This window comes from Spermophilus citellus, assembly GCF_964194105.1.
Source record: "Spermophilus citellus genome assembly, chromosome: 2".
Classification (NCBI taxonomy): domain Eukaryota; kingdom Metazoa; phylum Chordata; class Mammalia; order Rodentia; family Sciuridae; genus Spermophilus; species Spermophilus citellus.
Window position 1 is genome coordinate 11,272,280 of NC_138183.1, and position 22,761 is coordinate 11,295,040.

At 36.0% G+C, this 22,761-nt stretch overlaps 1 protein-coding gene across 9 annotated transcripts in view; it reads left to right on the plus strand.

Annotated features, from left to right (window-relative positions):
- The window catches only part of DENND1A (DENN domain containing 1A), a 521,188-nt gene that overhangs the window by 132,046 nt on the left and 366,381 nt on the right, over positions 1-22,761 (plus strand). For 6 of the 9 annotated variants that reach the window (XM_081282503.1, XM_081282505.1, XM_081282501.1 and 3 more), the window contains one exon: positions 20,055-20,104. The exons of the other annotated variants lie outside the window; for them this stretch is intronic. In XM_081282503.1, coding sequence (XP_081138629.1) covers positions 20,055-20,104 — 50 coding nt within the window. The remainder of the gene's footprint in view (positions 1-20,054; positions 20,105-22,761) is intronic. 9 annotated transcript variants of the gene reach the window in all.

Below are 22,761 nucleotides of genomic sequence, written 5' to 3' on the forward strand. Positions count from 1 at the left end.
AAAAGCAGAGTTGAATTAGAATGTTAGCAAATTATGGTCACCACTCTCATCAAACCCTATCTTTGGCTTCAGAACATATATTTTTCAGATTTATAAACGTAAGCCTTTAATAATTACAATGTGCAGAATGAGATAGGTTCCTATATCTTTATTTTAAACTATCAGAAGATTTCCATATATAGCCTTGTAATGTCTCAAGTATAATAGGTATTAGGCATATGGTTTTACAACATACTGGTTGTAATGTGATCACTTTGTGTACTAAAACATGTAGGGTTAATAATTTGTATTCACAATTGCACTTTTTATAGTTGGTTTGTTCTAAGAATGATGATTAAGAGTTGAGTGTGCTAGAAGTTGCTTCTCCATTTGCTCAGCCATAGTTTGATGAAGTAGTGAGTGTCTTAGAACTCTTTGAAGAGTGGTCTGAGCATACTTACTTTCCTGCCTTAGTATATGCAGATCTCTATTTGGAGTTGCAGGTAATTTTTCTTTCCACTGGCACTGAAACAGAGGTTATAATGAAACCAGCAATCTTTATGCATTTATAGAAACTATAAAAATTTTATGGAAATCTTTATATAGAAACTAACAGTATTTCTTGTACTAGCTCTACAAGAAATGTAGAAACATGGTACATTGGGAAAAATTAAAAAGGTGCCCTTTCCTTTATGGTTTTAACATGGACTATGTGATTTCAAAATTTCACTATAAGCAGTTAAGCAAATTATGAAAACATACATCAAGTATATACTAAAAAGGAACAAATATACGTTGTATAACTCGGGCTAATTGTGATGGAAATTGGCATTTCTGAGTTGCATGTAATTGCTTAAATATGGAGTTTTCATCTGTTCATGTTTCAGGTATTCTCTAAAGAAAACATTTCTTAAGTTTTCAGTTACTTGCAAATTACCTATGTAAATCAATTGGAAGATTCAGATTAGAAAGACACTAGAGATAATGTTTAAACAAGACTTGGTTTTGAATGTTGACGATGGCCTCATTCTTTTGGTGAGCTCCAACTTATGAAAACTTCTGTGTGATTTTCTTCTTAATTTTGGTAAGCCAGAGACTAAATATTTCTATTTCAAAATTTATTCATAATGTTAATTCGTTAAAAGAATATTGTTTAATAAGAAATTACACATGTATTCCACAGTTCCTAAATTTTTTGTTATGGTGAAAGGAAGTCATATTATGCCAACATTATATGACACACATGTGTAATATTCACATAAAGTGTAAAACAAATGATAAAATTTGATTTCATGTCTTTATTAGGTAGGGAAACATAAGCAAGAGATACTTTATTTTATAAAATGTGTCTTTGATTCAGCAATGCTTTTGCCAATTTTTCTTTGTTGATTTGTTTATTTGAGCCATAGATCTTTTAATTAGAATTGAAATTTGGGGTTTTTGCTCCCTTGGGCCTTACAGTCACTGAATTCACAAAGAATAGAATTGGACTTGGGTATATCCCATTTCTCTTGAAAACATTTGATCTCTCTCTCTCCCCCCTCTACCCCCTCTCCCTCCCTCCCTCCCCTTCCCTCCCTCCCTCCCTCCCTCTCTCCCTTTCCCCTCCCTCTCTCTCTCTTTCCTTCCCTCCCTCCTCCCTTCTCCCCAACCCCCTGCCTCTGTCCCTTTCTCCCCCAATCTTCTCCAGAGTGGGTACTTCTACCCTACTTATATAGTCTATTCAAGTTGGGTCACTCTAAATGGTGAGGTCCATTTAATCTTGGAAACTAACTTTCTTTTTTCTTTTTAAAGACTGGGTCTTGGTCTATTGCCCAGGCTAGTCTCAAACTTGGCTTAAGTGATTGTCCTGCCTCAGCTTCCCAAGTAGCTGAGACCATAGGTATATACCAGTACTTGTGGCTGATCTGGGAAACATTTTATGAAATTCCGTACCATGGAACAGAATTTGTGAATTCATTTGAATATCGTCTGAAGAATTTACCTATATAATGGCCAAATAGATCATGTTTTAAAATGATTCTGCAACCTGATCTAAAAAACAATGACTTAAGCCAGGTGTGGTGGCACATGTCTATAATCCCAGTGACTTACCATAGCAAGTTCAAAGCCAGCCTCAGCAATTTAGGGAGGCCCTAAGCAATTTAGCGAGACCCTTTCTCAAAATAAAATACAAAAAGGGCTAGGGATGTAGCTCAGTAGTTAAGTGCCCCTGAGTTCAATCCCTATACCAAAACCAAAACAAAAACAAAATACTGACTTATAGTTACAAGTGACTATGTTTACTGCTTTTTTTACCCTTCATATCTGTTTTTGGTGTCAAATACAATCTGAGATTAAGTTTGGTTTGTGCATTATTTGAGAGAGAGATTGGTAAGTACATATCTGCATGCTGTGGGTCAGACACTGTTGCAGGTAACAAGAAAGAGAAGTAGACTCCATCTCTTCTCTGCAGAAGTGTACTGTCTGTTAGACTGAAGGACAGGCATGTCTTGTCTGAGCTGTTTAGATGGGATTGGAACAATGAAGTGGTTAGGACACCTGAAGTTGGGAGTGTCTCTGAAAACTAGGACCTTTGGATGGTGATGCCTGCAATCTCTTGTTCTTTGTGATGTGAAGCCATAGATATTAAAGTTAACTAGAGTGGTAAAAACCCAGTGAAAGATCTTAGGGCCACCCTTAAGGAAAGGCTTGTTTAGATGTATGCTTTTTTGTTTTTGTGGTTCTGGGGATTGGACCTAGAGCCTCATGCATACTGGGCAAGTGCTACATCCCCATCCCTTTTTATTTTATTTTGAGCAGGGTCTACGTTGATGAGGCTGGCCACAAACTTGCAATCCTACTGTCTCAGCCTCCTGAGTCAGTGGGATAACAGGTCAGCTTCTGAGTCACTGGGATAACAGGTTTGTACCGTCATGCCCAGCCTAGATATGTCCTTTTTAAGATTGCCTGTTGATTCATGTAGTTTTTAACCACTTGCTTAAAAAGGTCAGTTTTCATATTTCTTTGTAATTTAGCAGTCTGGGATTGTTGGTGAATATGTAACTTTTTTATCCAAAGATACAAATTCTCAGTCTCTTTAGACCCTAAAACCTGGGAGGTGATTGTTGGCATGATACCAACAAAGCACCCTGCTGAAGCAGCTTTCTTGAACTGATACTTGAGTAACCACAATTGCCCCCAAGATATATGATATATATAAGATACACACACACACACACACACACACACACACACACACAAATATATGTATATATGGAACTGTTTTGATGGATTACATTATAACTTTGTAAAGAATTCATTCATAGGGCTGAGGATGTGGTTCAAGTGGTAACGCGCTCGCCTGGCATGCATGGGGCCCTAGGTTCTATCCTCAGCACCACATTAAAAAATAAATAAATAAATAAATAAATATGTTGTGTCCACTGAAAACTGAAAAATAAATATTAAAAAATTCTCTCTCTCTTTCTTTAAAAAAATATTCATTCATAGATTGAAGATGTATAAATGTATCCCAGAGTAAAAATCTGGTTCTTTATGTATGTTTAAAAGTGTCTCATTGTTGACAGGTGGCTGGCTTAAATGTTCTTCAAATGTAGGCTCACGGAGGGGTAAAAAAATCCATCATGTGCTGCTTTTTATTTTCTCCTGTGTTGTTACAAGTCAAATTTATTATCTGGGACAAATATCTGATTAGTGCTCTTTAGAGTGTTTGCCAAAGACTAACTATTTTGTATGTAAGAGGTGTTCTTTTATAATACCCATAATCATGAGTTTTACCCCATTTCCAGAAAACAGTGACTTTAAGAATTGGATGTTGTTGAACTGGCTTCTTTTTTTTTTTTTTTTTAAATATTTATTTTTTAGTTCTCGGCGGACACAACATCTTTGTTGGTATGTGGTGCTGAGGATCGAACCCGGGCCGCACGCATGCCAGGCGAGCGCGCTACCGCTTGAGCCACATCCCCAGCCCTGAACTGGCTTCTTGATGCAAATATGTTTCAAAACCTTAAACGTTTAGCCAGACTCATTTGAAAAATTGAGACATTTTCTGTCTTAAGGCTCTTCTTTTGAGTGAAGGTTTCTTCCCAGTTTGGTCATTCTCTAGCTGTTATAATTATGAAGAAGAAACTCAGGAAAAAGACAAATTCTTTTTGAGCCATACTTTCTGAAAGCATGCCAAGGTAGACAGCTATGGTAATTTATGTAATCCTTATTTATACATTCTTATTAGAAGTGTTTTCCTGGTTTTCTTCTGGCTCCAAAAACAGCTCCACTAAATATTAGGTGTCTTTTTAGTACTTTTGAATAATTGTGTTTTTCACAAGTTACCCGATGATTAGAACTAAGAAGATTAGGTCTGCTTTTGAAAGCTGTAGTCTCCATCTTATCTTTAGCTTCATGTAACCATGAAGCTCCTTGGTTGCATTAAGTCCTCTTTGTTGTCCTTCCTAAACTGCTCTCTTGGCTATGCAAGTCTTCCAAGCTTCTCCCATGTATACTTTTCCTAATAGCCAACAAACAATCCAGTTACCCTGAAGTCACTACCCTCCATAAGATGGCCTGGGATGCCCTTCAAACCTAAATCAACTCACAGTGTTTCTCTTCAGTTACTGGTGCCTTCAGGATCTACCCTAAATTCCTTAACTTGGTTTAAGGCCCATCATCATCTGACCTTGACCCATCTTCTAGCCTTGTCTCCTGTGACTTCCCCTTATATCCAAGATGCAAGATGCTTCACCATTTCCCAGCATGCTTTACTCTTTCTTTTTGCTCAAATTGTTTTTGGGATTTTTTTTGGTCCCTTTTGTCCCCCCACCCCACTTTCATACCAATACCAATATGCTTATATTAATTAGTAAATGCCCAGTGTGTATCACCTTCTCTGTGAAACATGTCCTGACTAAATTAGTCACTGTACTCTTAGCTCTTGGAGAGCACTTGGGATGTTTACTCCTTACATTATCTAGTTTATGTCTGTCTCTTTGTCAGTCTGTAAACTCTTCCATTATAGAAAAGATTATAGCTAGTGTTAGAAGGCCCTCTTATCAGGTAGGACAAATGAGGGACTTGGTGAATAATATGAAGCAAGTCAGCTTGGAAGCATGATAGTGGTGATTAAGAGCACGGATGGACTTTGGATTCAGACTGCTTGGGTTTCAAACCGAGCTCTGCCATTTGTCACTTTGGGATTTCATTTCCTCACTTGTAAACTAGAGATGATCATAGTAAAGACCTCACAGGATTCTGGTGAGATTTAGTTGATTTGAAATGTCTGAAGTAAAAACAAAAACAACAATAAAAAAGAAATGTGTGAAGTACTTAGACGAACACCTGGTACCTAATAATTGTATAGTCTCAACTAAGTTTAAGCTATCAGGGAACCCAAGTTTGGTGCCTCTTTTTTGTCTGGTGTTCAAGTTGTGTATGGTAAGCTTTGCTTCTAGAGTTTCAGACCTGTTTTAGGAAGAATTCTGGAATTTTTTTTCCTTTCTAAATCTACATTGTTCCAGAATGAAATTTAGAGAAGTCACAAAAGTGATTGAGGTACTTTGTCAAGGAAAGAAAGAATAAATAACCAGAAAATGGTTACTATTATTGATATTCTAAAATGTACTAAAATATAAACTTTTTTAAATGGTGATGAAGGGGTTTCACATTAAAAAATCATTACAGTTGTAAAATCTATTATGTTGAGACTCCTGTGTTCAAAACCTCAGAAATTTATTAATAGATTCCACTGTCCTTGTAAATGAACCCTTTGGGCTGCGTGTAATACTTTGTATTACTGTGGCAGCTTTCATTTTTAAAGTACTTATGTGCAATATAGTAGAGTTAAGATTCTTCTGACCATCATAATATCAAACTGTCTTAATTTTGGTCAGTTTCAGATTTCAAATGTGCTATAACATGAAGCCGAGATTGTGAGCATGTGTGTGTGTGCAAGTTCATGTACTCATGTGCATGTAGCTAGTGGGGGGGTTGGTGGATGAAAATGAAAGGCGTCTTATAAAATAATTGAGATTGTCTTTGTTTTTCTTTTTAAATGTGCTGAGGACCAAATAAGAACCTTGTGCAAGGCATTGTCTTTTTAAAAAACTCAAGCTCATCAAAGAACATTTACTTTCCTATCAACCTTGTGAATATGTGATGTTTCATATTGCTTTTATTTCTGGAATATTCTTAGAGTGTGTATGTATAGGAAATACTGACTTGTTTTTCAAAAATGGTTCATATATCACCTCCTCTGAGGAGTCTTTCACGTTCCCAGGTGGACCTGATAATACCTTCCTTTTATCTTGACTATATTTCTATCAGAAAACCTAGAACATGTTATCCTTACTTATGTGTTCTTTCTTACCCCCAGTCAGGAATTCATAGGTTCTTGTTTGCTTCAAATCCAAGGCTTCACAACCTGTTGCTGTGTGAATGGATGTTAGGAGGCCAGATATTTGATATATAATAATAAATGGCTGAATAGTGTTCACATTGTGATCTTTGGGCTCAGAATTTGAACAAATCAAAATGTGCATTTTTGAAATCCCAACTTGCCTAACAGAGTTTTAACCAGAGGTGTTTAAGATTCTTGTGTTTGAATATGTTTCAAACATGATGCCTCTTTATATAACATTTAGTTTTAGAAGCATAACCTGTAAATTGCCAAGAGTATTATTTTTATCAGAGCACTCTGCCAACCTACCAGATTCTTATTTCTGGAGCTCAAAACCCCTGGCAAGTTGAGAAATATTTTTGGATTTTTAAAAACCTATCTGTTATAATAAACAGATTTTTAATGGCTGCTAGAAATACTTTTCATTATTTATGTCTCATTTATTTCTTAAGAAATCCCCCCCCCCCAACAATATAAATGCTTTTTTCCTCCTTTGATATGTTTGGCCCAAAGAAAAGATAGAAAACTAATATTTCCATGGTATATGAGATTTGACTTTGCGTATGTTACTTTGGGAAAAAGCTTTTCATTTTTCAGCCTCATTGTATTCATCTGTAAAATGAGAAGGTTTTATGCTTTGGACATAATGTCCCCCCACCCCCAACCCACCCACCCACCAAAATTCCTGTGTTAATGCAGAAAGTATGGAGGTAAAGTAATTGGATTGTAGGAGTCATAACTAGTCCATCCTAGTTTGAATGGATTGACTGGGTGATAACTATAAGCAGTTGGGGGCATGACTGGAAGAAGTAGGTCACTGGAAGTAGGCCCTGGAAGGGTGCATTCTTCCCTGTGGTCTTTTCCCCCTTCCTCTCTCTGTTTCTTGGTCCCCCAGATGGGTTGCCTCACTTTGGGCCCAGAGCAATCAAGTTGGCCATCTATGGACTAAACCTCTTAACCTGTTAGCCCAAATAGACTTTTTATCCTTTTATTGTCAGGTATTTTGGTTTCAGAGGTGCTAAAGCTGACTGAAACAGAAAGTAATACTAATTCTGTAGAATTTGGCAAGAGAAGAAGCCATAATATCTAGATAACACCCAATTTGTCTACTTCAGTAAGTGTTTTCCAGCATAAATAAGATGAAGCAAAGAGAAGGTTTTGTTAAATTCTTAGTCTGCAGTCAAGTGATTAAAAATTAAATCTTCTACCATCCCTTTTCAGTTTTTCCTCACAAAGCAGAACCCACTATTTATTTATGATGAAACAACTGTTTATCATTTCCCTGCCTTGCAGACAAACACTGGTGTCCCTCTCTTGGTTCTGGTGAGCATAGCATCCAACCCAGAATACTTTTGAGAGTTCAGGGGAGCACATTGATTACACAGAATCGTGGGCATACCTGGGATATCCTGAGCAAACTGGCAAGTAAGATTACCCTGCCTTAAGAACCTTTAACAGAACAGCACAAATGTTCCACTCCACTGTTGCAAGTGGGGTGAGGTAGGAGAGGGACATTAGATTAGCTCTGTTCAGCATGAAGGGCTGCTCCTGCAGAGTTGCAGCCATGTGTCTGGTACTGTGGAGATGAAATATTGATAAATAGTGATGGAGAGGGAAAATTTCTCAGTAGAGATTTAGGCAACTAATTACTTCACCAGTCTACCTGAAGCTAATTCTACTCAGCTCATCTATAAGGCTCATAATTCTGCCTGAGGTTACAATAAGATCATTGAGCATATGTGTAAAACAAAACAAAACAAAACAAAAACCTCCTAGCACTAGACTTGACACTTAGTAGCTGTTTTGTAAGTCCCTTTCCAGTTGTCACCCAACTCTCTCCAGAGAACGGTGACCGCTGGCATATGAGAGGCAAAATTAAGGCTGAATAGGTTGGTTTCATAACCAGAAGAAACATTGTTCACTTTCAATTACATGTGTAATTCCTGTTATTACGCATAAATGATAAACTTTTGACAGAAATTACTAATTTTACATTTATACAAATTTGAGTAGTTTTCTTTTTTCATTTTCTGTGTAAAAAACAAGTCTTAAGTTTCACTCTCTAATAAATTCAAATCTATGCTTTGGCCTGTGTGATCTCTCTGCTTTCTTATTTAATCTTTCTGTGAAGATTAAATAAGAAGGCATGTAGACTGTAGGTACAGTGCTTGACAACAGAAAGTGCTTCATTAATGCTCTTTCTTCCCTTCTCAATCTCTAGACTGTCATCCAGTCATTTTTGTCAGCACCATCATTCACTGGGCATTTTCTTTGTGCCAGGCACTCTGCTAGACACTGACATTGGGTCTAATCCCTACCTTTCTTAATTTCATCTAAATATTTTATAAGTCTGTGAGGAGACAGGCTTGTAAAATATTTCACCAATTCCAAGATGCACACTTTTTTCATATATTAACATCTCTGAAATTGGGATTTTTCTTAGAGTTGATGATGTATCATTTCATTTGCAGCATTTTTTAACCTAGTGGTATTTAAAAATACTATATTTATAATTCATGACTTCTTAAGAATTAATGATACTTAGCAAATTAATTGCAAAAAAATCACAGATGCTTTCTCTGTGTGTATTAAAATGGATTTTGGAAACTCAGAAGAAATACCAACTATAAGGAGCAGGTTCTGAAGAGATGGTCCTGTTCAAATTTGTTAAGTTCCTTTGTTCTGTCTTTGAGCACAACCACTCTCCCTACTGCCAGGGTTATTATTCAAGGCTCCTCTTTCTTCTGGGAGGCCTGAAGGGTACCCAGCTGGATGTCTTTCCCCTCCTGTGGGAATGTAGGATGCTGAGATTATGGTCAGTTTGGTGATAGGAAGAACAGCCAAAGAATTGGGATGTCCTGAGTCTGCCTGGGGGTCTGGAACAGTTAAGAGTGGGATAAGAGGTTGAAAAGGTATGTGTAAACTGGATGCAGAAGGTTCAAACAGTTCGGTGACTTTCCATGCATTACAGTAAAGTTTAGACTCCTTGACATGCCCTGTAAGGTCCTGTGTGATGTGACCCCTGCCAGGCTGTCCAAGCTCACTTGCCTCTTTCTCTCCCCATCGCCTCTTCTGCTCCAACCTACCAGCTTCTTTGTGCAAAGGACTCAATGTCCAGTGGCCCTTCCCCCTGCTGCTACTTTTGTATTCCCTCTCCAAATATTTACTTGTTGGATTCCTATTCATTTCTTAAGTCCCACTTCAATGTCGCTTCCCAAGAGGCCTTTCTTGATCCTTCTATCTAACTTTAGGCCCTTGTCATTTTTCTAGAGCTCTCTGTTCTTAGGTATTTTGGCATCCATTTCTATAGTCTCTTTCTTTCCAGTTAGATCCTAAGCTCCATGTGGACAGGCACCATACCTTTTTGCTTGGTTACTGCCTTAGGTCTCTAGCACACTGTCTGGTACTAAATATGTCTTCTTGCTTAGGGAACCACATTGGTTTTCTTTTTTAAGATGATTTTGACATAGATTTGATTTTAGAATTCCTTTATCCTCTGTCTTGTTTACTAATACTTGGAAAAGTTTCAAGGAATCAGAAGCTTTTCTTGACAAAGTTATGTTGAACTCCAACAACCTTGGATTAAGTCACATGCATTTGAATCTAAGTCATGTGAGTGGATCATCTGTCCCCCAGCAAGAATCAGTGGTGGTCTGAGAGCCTTTCTTGTTCTGATAGGGTGAAAGAGATTAGCAGATATATAGGAACCCAGATGACAAATTTGGATCGTAGACATGTCCAGCCTGAGAACCTGTGAGAGGTGAGGCGGAATGTGCAATAGGCAGTTAGAACAGGAGCCTGAAGCTGCAAAGGTAGTCCAGGATGAAGATTTCAATTCGAGAGTCATTTAATTAGTGAAGATAATGGAAACTAAAGTATATGTAGACTATTATTAAAGGAGGATGCAGAGAGAGAAGGAGGAAGATAAAATCCTGGGAAACACATTGAAGGGAAAGATGTTGGAATGGACACCAGAAGTTGAGTAGAGAGAGAGAGAGAGAGAGAGAGGCAAGAAGAGGTCCACCTATTTTCTTTATCTAACAGAACCTTGGACAAATATTTGGGCCATGAGTAGAGCACCAGAAAAGCTCTTCCCCTATTTTAATATTATTTTCAAAAATGTTATAAATAAAATCATTCTCAAAGGGAGGAGCTGTCAATAATTCAGAGAACATGAATTCATTTATCTGTCAAGAAAACCCTTGACCTCACCTATAGAAGTGAACTGTTAATGCAACAAGGCCCTGGGTGCCATCCTCAGCACTGAAAAAACCCAAAACAGAACAAGACAAAAAACAGAAAAAAAAATTGTTTATAAAAGAAGCAACTATTTTTGTGATGAGTCCATGTCACAGAAGAGTTGTGAATTCTAGGTGGTAGAAATATTTTTAATTCTTTGTAATAATTTTTTTTTCTTAAAAAAGGGTATGTTTGCCTGCAGTAGACATTTAACTACTTAGCAACAACCAGGTGTGAATTATTGGATTTCCAGAAATACTGTGGTTGGCAAGGTCATTTTACCTTTTAGGAATTTGAGTTTGGGGACAGTGTTAACAGGCTCCTAGTTCAGGATTGACAAAATATTGCTAGTTAGCCAAATCTTGCCCAGGGCCAAAGTTTTTGTTTTTAAATGACCTATGAACACTAAGATTTTTTTTTCTTTTACCCTTTGTAGGGCTTATAAAGAAACAAAGAAGACTGTGACAGAGACTCTAAGTAGCCCACAAACCTAAAATATTTATTGCTAACCATTTAGAGAAAAGGAGTTGCTGACTCCTTTAGGTTGTAAGTTGTGTGTGAAATGAACCCAAAATTCACAGGGAAACTGAAGTTGATGTAATTCCAAAATGTTTAAATGTGTTAGGGCTTTTCTATGAAATAGTGACTTACCTCTTGAATCCAGAGAACACATTTTTGGTGGCAACAGGTGTACTTTGATTGAAAGCTGCCTTGTGCAACATGACAAAACATCAGAGTAAAAGGACTTCTGTACTGTGTGGTATCTTGGAATGTTTAAACCTCTTCCGGTTCCATTGTTGTGCATGGTTTATCTCAGGCAGCCTCAGGTAAACATTAGCCTCTGTATGTTGCAGCAAAATATGCAAAGCGAAAGAACACATATCTATGACATTGAATTATTTTCTTTGCTTTTATTTTTTTCTCTAAAGGGACTCCCCCAACCTTCATTGCAAAGTTTAAATTCCTTGAGTGTTAGATTTTAGAAAACTTTCTAATTTCAGTAGGTTTTCATATCATCTTGCCTTTTGACTTTGTAATGAGATATCATCAGTCTATTCTGATTATATAAATTTCTTCAGTCTTAAATCCTCCTTATATCTTTCTATCAAAATCTGTAGGCTGTGAGAAATAAAAGTTCTATAAATAGAGATGACTGTTTAGTGAGACCTTATCTAATCAACTGCTAAATAATACTCTCTCAAAAGTGGATTTGATATTTACATTTCAGTTTTCATATTCTCCTCACAATGTTTGTTGATGGTGTCTAACATCCCCTGGCAGTGGATAAATAAAGCCTATTATTTTCTTTTCAACCTTTTCAGCTATTATTCTCATATAAGAGCTAATAAGAAGGTTAGGTATATTACCAAACTATGATCCTGTTCATCAGAAGAAGCTAGGAATCTTGATTAACACGCCTTGTTAACTGATGATTTCAGTTCCATACTGGTAGTGCTAGAATAATTTGTATAAACCAAGCAGTACAGATTCCTTATTTTAGCACTAAGACTTACAAAGGCTTCTTTTAGCAGCCTTTAATTTTGTACTTATGTATGTGACATAGCCTGTGGCTGTGATAGCTACTGTGAATCTGCAGTTGTTTGGGGATGAAAGGAGGAGGCAGCTGGAAACTCGGTAGCTACATCTAGCTGTCTACCTAGAGAAGGCCTTGATTTCAAGTTTATCTAAACAAGCTCGACTAATCCCAACTATCTGGGGGGATCCACTGTCAAAACAAGCAGCGTGGCCCGGAGGCAAACACAGCTATACAGAAATGAAGGCTGGGGCTTCCAATACTCTGATGACTGCATACTGGAGGCTTTTTTTCCCCCCTGAAAGAGGGTAAGAGAGGTAGAATTTGCATAATGCCTTTTCATTGGAAACTTTTGGAAAGCTGACAGACCTCCAGCTTATAGATCTGTAGCCACAATACACAGTCTATAGGAGAATCCTTGAATGACCTAACCATATTGAAAGAAAATATAAAAGCGTCCAAGTATAGCCAAGTGAGAGAGGAAAAGAGGCCGATGCATTGTCTAACATCTGCTGTACTTCTCGTTAGTTTTGTTCTTTGCTATTCTGTGTGGACTTTGGAGAAGCCTAAGACAGCCTAACATGAATCCTATAATCTTCCTTCTGAATATTTATGTAGCGTGCCAGCTTCTAAGCTGTCCTTTGCGTTTTCCTACTTCCCCCTCATTTTCATGCTCTCAAATGAGGCCAACATTTCAAAAGCTAAATAAATGTTTGTGAATGTTTATAAAAGATTTGCATAAATTTGTCCTTGTCTGACAAAGATCACTTTTTTCTTATGCCAGTTCTGAAAAAAATTTTTTTTAAGGTTTTGGTGCTTGTCTTGACAACAAAGTCCTGCATCCCAGAACAATGATTGCTGATTAAGTGGGAATGCAATTGTGACTGAATAGGCTTTCAAGATACTGGCTAAAAAACCCCCATCATCTGAAGGCTGAATTATAGAATTTAGAAAATATTATTAAAAGTACACATTTAAATCAATTTTTCAGTACCGTATCATTAGGTAAGACAAAGAGTCTCACAAATTAAAAGAAAAATATAGCCACCCATGGTTTAAAAAATTCTCCCACATAAATTTTAATAATTAAAATGTTTCAGTAACTCAGAATATCACCTTTCTTTCCTACATTTGAACATATTTAAAAATAATCTTTAGACCGTTAGGTAGTTTTTGGAAACCATGAGTCTCCCAGTGGTACGCGTTAATATGGTTACTGGGTTGGTGATGGGAGGGGATTACCAGGCAGTCCTTTAAGACATCTGAATGCTCAATCATACCTTGAGAAAATCCAAACTATATGAAATATGTGTCAGGACATAATTATAGGAAACATAATACACGTAAATACAGAGTACCCAGATATTTGTGCCACTGATGTGTTTGCTGAATTCATTTATCTTTTAAAATTAGAATAGATTTTGTGGAGTGGCAGGGGAAGTTGTGGGTAGAGGTGCTAATTTAGTTCAGAGATATTCGAAGATTGGCAGGAGAGAGAGGTAACAGCCAGTTCTGTTAGTCCTTTAGTTGTATTGGTTTAGAGGTTTAAGTTGTCATTAAGGCACAAACTAGAGCCACTTCTCTGACACAGTTTTTATCACATCTGCTAGGCTTGTGTCCCAAGAGGAGACGTGGAGAGCAGTGAATTCAGCACGGGCCCATTATCGACTGCTTTTTCGTGTGTTGTAAAAGGAGTGAGACCTCAGGGAGGCTTGGAGCCTCCTCCCGTGTAATGTCCAAGTCAGATTTGAAGGACTGGTGGCAGGAAAGCTTTGGCCTTGGGGTGTGAATTCTAAGAAATAGAGGCACAATTAAGTTTAAAAAATTCAAGGACTTTGAGCTTGATAATGAAAGATTTTTTTTCCTAGACTAATGTGAACAGAAAAGATGCCCATCTGTGCACATTTTTCTGTGCATTTAAAATATTTAAAAGCTGACAGCTTTTAATATGCTTACAAAATAGTATTTCTATCAGTGCTCTTTTTTCTTTCTTTTTTTTTTTTACCCCCGCCCCCTTTTTTTTGATAGTATCGTCCTGAGGGCAAGTTGCTTCTTCAGTGAAACCATGTTTGCAGTTTTACTGTTGGGACCCTATTCCTTTGGTATGTACTGACTTGTAGCCCCTCTTCCTCCTCCTTTTAAGAAATATTGAAAACATGCCTCATCAGATAACAGGAATTAAAATGATTAAGGAAATGCATAAGACAAAAATATTTTTGAGTAATAATAATAGATCTGAGGAATTATATTACTGATGCCACCAAATAGTAATTATAAGAGATGGTAACCAAATCAGTTGTTCATTTGTAAGTATTTGAAACAACATTAAGAATTTTATTGGCCTTTAATACTTTGTAAATAAAGCTCTCATTTTCAACCCCTTTGATGTAAGGTTTAAAGTCAATAAAAAGAAATTGGAATAGAGCATGTTATCTAATATTGTGATTATGGAACAATTTTATTTTAGGTAGGTTTTGAAAGAAAGGGAAGGATGCAAAAGAATAATTTTGTTAAAAAGTTTTTACTTCGGACTTCAGAAGGTCATTGAGATTGATATGTAAAAATAGTTCTAGGGATGGCTCTTGTGCTGTTGTATACCTTCCTTTTCTGCACTTAATATCCTTGACAATTTAGATATAAAGCTTATTTGATACATGATTATAGAACATGATGATTTTTCTTTATTTCATAGTAATTTTTTGAATTACAATATAGTAATGCTTTGAATTACAACATGTATTCTGAATAATAGGTAATATACAGATTACTATAATTATATACATGACTCAAAATCAACTAAAGTTTATAAAATGTAAACTAGGAGTAAATATTGAATATTCCTATCAAGGAAAGGAAGCAGACTCTGTAGCCTTTGAGCTACATTGTTAGAAATTTGACCCAGCTTTTATGTTTGGTATTGAAAGGTCTTTCTGTAAAATTCTTTATTCAAAGCTTCTTTTTCTCACTGAACAACAACAACAACAACAACAACAACAACAACAACAACAACAACAAACGAAAAAGAAAAGTTGTTTTTAGCCAGAGTATGGATCTAGGATTTAATTTGACACTCAAAGTGAAGGTGAAAAATTATATTTCCTGTTTTCACATTTAGGAAACTTCTGATCAACATTCTTGAACTTGATGCTAATTAAGCTTCCAAGAACTTCAGCTTTCCCCTTCTTAACCATTTAAAATCTTTGTTTGCTTTCCCTCAGAGTCCCTGGTTTTAACTTGAAATAGCTTAAAGTAGAAATTTTGTTAGCTTTTTAATGTTTGGATTTGTGTGTGTTCTGTTTTTAACTTTCAACTTGAGTTTTAAGATCATCAATCAAAGATTTTTCTTTCAAGTCGGTGGCACTGCTCTCAATTGCAGGACTTAGAGGGTCAGCATTTCACTCATGCTATTAAAAAAAAAAACTTAGAAAGAGAGTATTTTAGGAATTTGAGCTCCATGGATCTTTGCATCACATACCTACATTTTGAAATGAACAAATAAATTAGATAAGAAACCCAGGAAATGTTCTCCTACAGTTTCCCACCTCTCCCTACTTTGCTTTCTTTCTTTTTTTTTGGGGGGGGATAAAGGTAAATTATCTATTTCTCTATCAGATTTCAGCAAGCCACAAAGAGGCTAATTGTGGCTTTATATATTTCAAAATACTTTCACTTCTTTATGCCTTTCATTTAAATGTTTTCTTGCACACATTTTTTTCCACTTTTGAACTGTAAGAATGTGGCTCATCTCCCCACATTCTGTAGCTCCATTGGACATTATGATCAGCTTGTGCTTTTATCTTTCAGATGGCATTTATTTGTGAGGCATATATGTCTGTGTATGACTGGCATTTGTTTTCATCTGCCACATAATACTATTTTTTGTAGGTTTCAGTGAAGCAATGAAAACAAAGTATTGGACATTTGAAACAAGCTGTTACAAAATTGCCTGTACTCCCTCACCTTGTACACCAAATTCAGAGCAAATTGGTAAAATCTCATGATTAATAATGCCAATTAACTTCATTGAATTTAGTTTTCAAGATTTTGCTTCCAGATAGGATCCTATAATGGATAATATTATAAATTTAAACCTTTACCTTTACAGGGTTTTTAAGAGATTGGCTCAGTGCCAGTACATAATCAACTTTGCCCAGATTGGAGCAAATTCCCTTGATGAGCTTTCTGACCAGATGAGAATTTGTGTTGCGTGAAATGAATCAGGTGTAGACTAAAATGAACTCAAAGTTCATTTCTGAATTTCATTCGCAAGTGTGTCCAGGGTTAGGTGTTTTAATTTCATATTTTGGTTCATATTCAGGCGTGGGGTCTACTTGTAGGCAGAGCTTTGTAGATGTTGTTGCAGTCTGCCTTTTAATATATGCTCAACTGAAAGGTTTTTCTAACTGCCTGCCTACCACAGTTCCTCCCTGCCCCCTCTGCTCCTGTTTCTTCCCATGTGAAGTATCATATATTTTGTTAGGAAGAAAAGCCCTTTTGGAAATTGCCTATTTCATAAATTGTCTGGTGACACAAAGGGGTTGAATGCTATCTTCTTGTCTCATTTATTTTGAAAACTTTGCTACTGAACTCACCTTAATCAATGAGCTCAGTGTTGTCTCCAATAAGTTATGTGTTGGATATATTGATTGGGAGGGATTTTAGAAAACCCGTCTGGGGTTTATAATGTCAGCAGTGTTTTGATTATGAAAAGAGTTGGAACCTGGGGACATGGAACCAGGTGGCGAATGTCCTAAAGCCAGTGGTGACATGGTGGACTGGTTCCCTCCTGGGATCTAGTTCATGCCCTGCACTTTAACTGTGGTGACTGGCTACTATAGATTCACTTCTTTTGCTCATTAAAATGTTAAAAAATCAAACTGTACATAAAAAGATTTGTGAAAATATAAACTTGGGAATTGATCTGGAGAATTGGCACACAATCCTTCCCACCCCTCGACTTCCCAATGAGGTCATTTACATTTCATCAGCTGTGCTGCATCTCAAGATCCGATTTATGTGGCAGTACTTGAAGTTGTACTGAGGCTGGTTGTCTGAAAGAGCTTGTGTTTCAAGGGAGAACAGAAAAATTGCCTTCTATGAAGAAAGTTCCCTAGCCAAAGATGCAGATTCTAGAGAGAAAAAGAGGCTGGTAAACTGGTTTAATGATCGTTTTCCTAGTAAAGTTGATATTGAAAGATTCTGGCACACTCTGCCATAACTAGAATGCTCAAAATAAATTTAAATCAGGGGTTAAAAACCCCTCCCTCCCTTGGAGAGTGGCCTTTTCATATTTGAATAGGTGAGTTTTTCTTTTGTCAAAGAGGATGAGGTAAGGTAATTGAAAGGAAAGCATTGGTATTAAGAAATGTGGTTTATTTTAGCAGTTTTTATTTACAAAGAACAGGCTTGTTTCCACTCCCTCATCTTGTCCTCCCCTTCCCAAACTGAGAGGTAGATATTTCAATTCTGATTGATATCATGTGTGAATATGCCTAGCACCAAGTTTTCCTCTGAAAGCACACCATCAACTAGTTTGACTTAAATTGGAATATCAAGCTCTTGCAATATCACAAACATGAAGAAACATATTGTAATGTACAAACATGTGTCTACATTTGCCTATATTTCCTTTTCTCACCCCCCACCCCATTGCTTAATTAGACTTATAACTATTTTCTTGGGTAAAAAAGGAAGATTGATGGGAGATGGGTTACACTTAATCTGTTTGGTAGTTTGATATTCTTTCTAGTATTATCTGACAAGTTCAAGACTGGTTTTTACTCTTGACCGTAGAAAGTGGTAAGTAGTTGCTGTATTATAGTGAGTTATAAGTTGGGCTTATTAGATTTCTTGACTGCTGTAGGGCATGATGCTTTCTCATAGCCATGGGGGTCTTTTCTTTAAAAAAATCTTTGAGGCCTTTTGCCAGCATAACTCCAGCATAGAGTAGAGTACAGAAGTGCTTTATGCACCTAAAACTTTTGAGGGGTAAAAGATAACTGTCTTTGTAGCTGATATTGGCAGTGAGTGAGAGCTTAGAACTGAATTTTAAAGAATAATGAAGATAAGAGATACTTTGTGATGTTATTTGAAAGTTGACATAGATTATTTTTGCAAATAAGTCATAAGAGTTTTGTGTTTGTGAATTATAGTCTATTTTCTAATTAACTAAAACTTAAAGTGACTGTTGTATATGATTTCTTTTCCAATACTTGATGTAATGACATCACACAGAAATTGCTCTTGAGGTGATTCTGTGAGACTAGTTATTGTAATTTATTTAAACATCTGGTTTAAAAGCAATATGTATGGGCCTCTGAATGCCACATTACAAAATTGAATTTTTTATAAGTAATGCCTCTTAGAATATGCTGAGGTAATTCTTATCTACTTTATTTTTGAGTTTTCTATTCATTACTCTTTCATGACATGCCTTAACAGTGCTGTGATACACATAGTACCAGTTCAAGATGATATTAAAAAATAGGATATGCTCAATTGAATTATGTAGGCGGAACATGCTCTGGCAGAGCAAGTCAATGTGCTTTCTGCTTCATTGAGTGGGTTATTAGATTGATGTGGTTTATTTCTTGAATGATAGAACTGGTTTTAAAAATAAATGAAGCGAGAAGCATCAATTCAGTTAGCATTGATAATTCATTATTATTGGTTAGAAAAGTGCTACATTTGTAAACCGATCTTTAATTTATCACTTGGGTTAGGATTTGCAGTGGGCTGGTTTGTTTTAATTTGAACCAGCTTCTCAGTGATTGAAAAATGTGTTCTTCATTTTGTCTTGGAAGCTAGGATTTTAAACAGTTAAAAAGCAAATCAAATGCATGAAAGGAATACTTTTTTAAAAATTTATAACATTGGTCTATGAACATATGATAAGCACAACTGTGGGCTATCAAAGCCTGCAGTTAAATTAAGTCAAGCTAAAGAAAGTCCTATGAAGAAAGTAGTAATTACGTGTGTATATGTTTATATATGTGTTTAGCTATGTGTATATATGCTACATAAGTGAATGGGCCTGTTGGGAAAAGCCCCACACCACTATACACTATGTCTGATGTTCCAGTGTTTATTTTTGTCTTAATGTAAGAAGATTGCCTTTTATGAAAACAAGACTTTGGGATGTCACTCTACTTTTTGTGTCTCTGTCCTGAATATTGTGCTTGGTTTTATTTACCTTGATATTTGTTTAAAAAAAGGTTTAGACTGGTAGTTTGCCTTAGATTTCCATAAATTATGAACAGGTAACATATTATGATAATGGTCTTTAAATAAAAATAGTATACACTTAGAGTGGTTACAGTTTACAGTTTGATTCCAAAATTAATTTTGGCCCCAAATGGCAACTTTTTTGTAAATGAAGTTTTGAACTTTAAAATATGTAGTTGATAATGTTCAGGGACAATTATCTTCAAGTTGGCTTTCTATTCTGCTGTGATTTGGCCTATTGATATTGGGAAGTGTTGTCTAATCCCGGCCTCCTCTGTTCCTAGGTAACAGGCAAAAACAGTGCCAGCAATAGCAGCCCTGCCAGGCCAAACCCATGTGGCTCGGTGTTATTCACTCTGATCCATATGGTCAGGCTGGAGATGGTCCCTGGAGGGGTGTTAACACTCAGCAACCCAACCGCCTCCCTCCCTTCAGAGCTTTCCTGCATGGCTCCTGCTGCTTACCCATGTGTGATTCTTGATTAATTTTTCATTTTTAATGAAGTTTGATCATGTTTATTATTTCTCATGATTGACTGCCTGGTACTCCTCCCATGTAATTGATAAAGCCCATATTTCTTCATCTGTCTTCTCTTTCTTCAGGGTAAAGTTGTTAGATTGTGCTGTGGTTAATGTTAGATTTATTGGTCCCATTAGATGTATAAATTATCTCTCCTTCTCTCCACAGGAAGTTCTACAGACTTTGACCAAGTTTTGTTTCCCCTTCTATGTGGACAGGTAGTGTCAGATTTTCAAACTTTATTAGAAAAAAAAGTGTTAATGAATCTGCTATAGAAAATAAAAACCATACCATTCTTAACATTCTGTCTGTTTAACCATCATTTTAAAACATCTGAGTTCCAAGGAGAGTTGTTATATTCTCCTTTCCTGGGGATTTTATAGACATTATCAAAAAGTTTAAAGCGTAGAGCTTTGTATTAGTTAGTTTGTGACATGTATTTTATATTGCATTAATTTTTTGATTTTGGTTATCGGACTTAAACCATGATTAAGAATGGTTGGTGTTTAATCCAGGGCTGTTTAATTTTTATTTAAATCTGAATATATTTGGCTTAAATAATATTATATTACTTTATGACCTTATGAGTATTGTATAGATTTTGTTTTCCTAGACTTCACCTTATAATTTAAATTAACACAGGTCTATCTTGTTTAAAGGTATTCAGCTAATTAAAAGGCATGTTGCTAAATAGTGTTTTACATTTTGTTTTGGTGGCCAAGAATAGTAATATCTCTGGGGAAATCAGCATTTTTTTATAGGTTTCTAGACTAAAAAATACACAAACATGTAAACATTTCCCTAATATTTACATTATGATAAACTGTTTATTGAAGAGGTACAAGTATAGGAACTCTTAAGGTAAATAAAATAATCTGAGGGTTTTTTTTTTTGTTGTTGTTTGTTTTTGAAATAAGCCATTGTTTAATGGTAACAATTTTAGTAAAGCTTTTTCTTCTATTTTATAAAAACTATAATTCACTAATTATATTAGTACAGTGAAAACACAGTGATCTTTATCTTTTTTCAGGAAATATCCCTCTGTTTTTCACTATAGTTGAAACATTATGTTTTGGAAGCATTCATTTGTTCTCTTGATTTTTGTCTTTTCTTCAGTCTTAATGGAAAATTGAATTACAAAATTGTACATGATGTTTTAAAAATCCCACTTTTAGTGACAGGTTATAGGAAATAACCATTGTAAGTAATTTTATAATATGTTCCAAGAAAGCTATAAAATGTGCCCATCTTCAGGAAGGTTCTATTGTGTATTTCAGTGTACCCAAACAAGGCAGGATCCGACGGATTTTAGTCTTTTAGAGTACATGTGGGTAGTGTGCTGCTTGTCGTCCCCCACCTCCTGCCCCTGCCCGGTAAACCTAAAAGTAGTGTGAGATGGGAATTGGTAGCCAAAGGAGTTTTAAAAAGTACTAAAAAGCAACTCTGGAAGGTTGCCAGACACTTAATCACTGCTCTCCCTGGTTCTAACATGTTATTTTTAAGCCAATCAACCATTGTAGTATTTCCAGACTCAGATCTTTTTAAACCCTGGTACCAGGGATGTTTTAGTAGCAGATTGATGCTCAAAACAGAGTATCCTTAATTTTATGAGGGTCAGTCATTGTAATGAGAGTCCTCTTGTTTCTTCTTTATCCTAGTCCTAAAAATAGCAAGGAAGTAGGGTTTTGTTTAGAGATGTTTAATGCAAACTTCACATTTATATGTATGATGTAGCGATGCACGAAATCTCCTCCAGTCACTTATAAAATGTATTACAAATTATGGCAGGACATATTTATACAAACTAATAAACTGAAATGTTTTAAAAATGTAGTTAGATGTTTAACAAAGGAAAATTAAGAACACATTTTTAATGTGATTTCTTGTTAGAGTAGTGATCTGTTTTGGCTAGGTGTTCCTTAATTGGCTTTGTGAACTAATTTTGGAAGATAGGCACAATGAGATTGTCTCCCTTTAACCCCCAACACATACCACACACACACTTCTGTTTCTCTTGCTTACACTACATGCATACCTCTCTGCTCACCTACCCATCTGGATGATTACGTTCTGACACTGAAGAAAAAGCAGTTTGTTCAGTGATAATCCTAAGTCTTTTTTATTACCAGTAATGTTGGGAACCTTTTCATTGTCATTGGAAACATATTTTTCCTGTAAAATGAATTTCTTCAAATTACCCTACCCTAATCATGTTCCTCACGTGGTTTTGATAAAATGACTTTGGAGACAGAGTTATCCTTTTATGCATATATTTTATCCTTGCCATGTTCAATAGTTTTTCTTACATTGTATTATATTATATACCCAATGAGTATTGATAAATTCTATTGATACCAGAAACAAACAAAAACCCACCCACTGTGTTTTGGCGACTGTATTTCATCTCTTTTGTTTCCCTGCCTCTAACTTTGACATATGTTAATGCAGAAGAGATAATCATAATTAAGTTCACTTACAAGACATGCAAAGGATTTAATGTTACAATTTTTTTTTATTAGTTTGCAGTTAGCAGTGTCAAATGGATATGTCCAGATTCAGAGGCCCACAAAACTCCCTACGTGTGTTTATGATATTGTTAGACTTAGAAAATATGCTAGCATGGGAGATGAGCAATGCCCCAGGTGATTGCATTCAAAAGAGAAAGCTTCCTAATCTTTTTAGTATCTGTGCTTTTCTACCCTAAGGAACAGTAATACAACTCTCTGACATCTCTAGTCTGTATCAAGAGTGGGATTTTCACAGTCGTCATCAAATCACCCGTTAACATTGACATCTTGCTGTCTGTCTCTTGTGTTGTTTTAAGATTTTTCTTTCTGAAACTAGGACTTATGAAAAATAACAATGCTAGTAACTC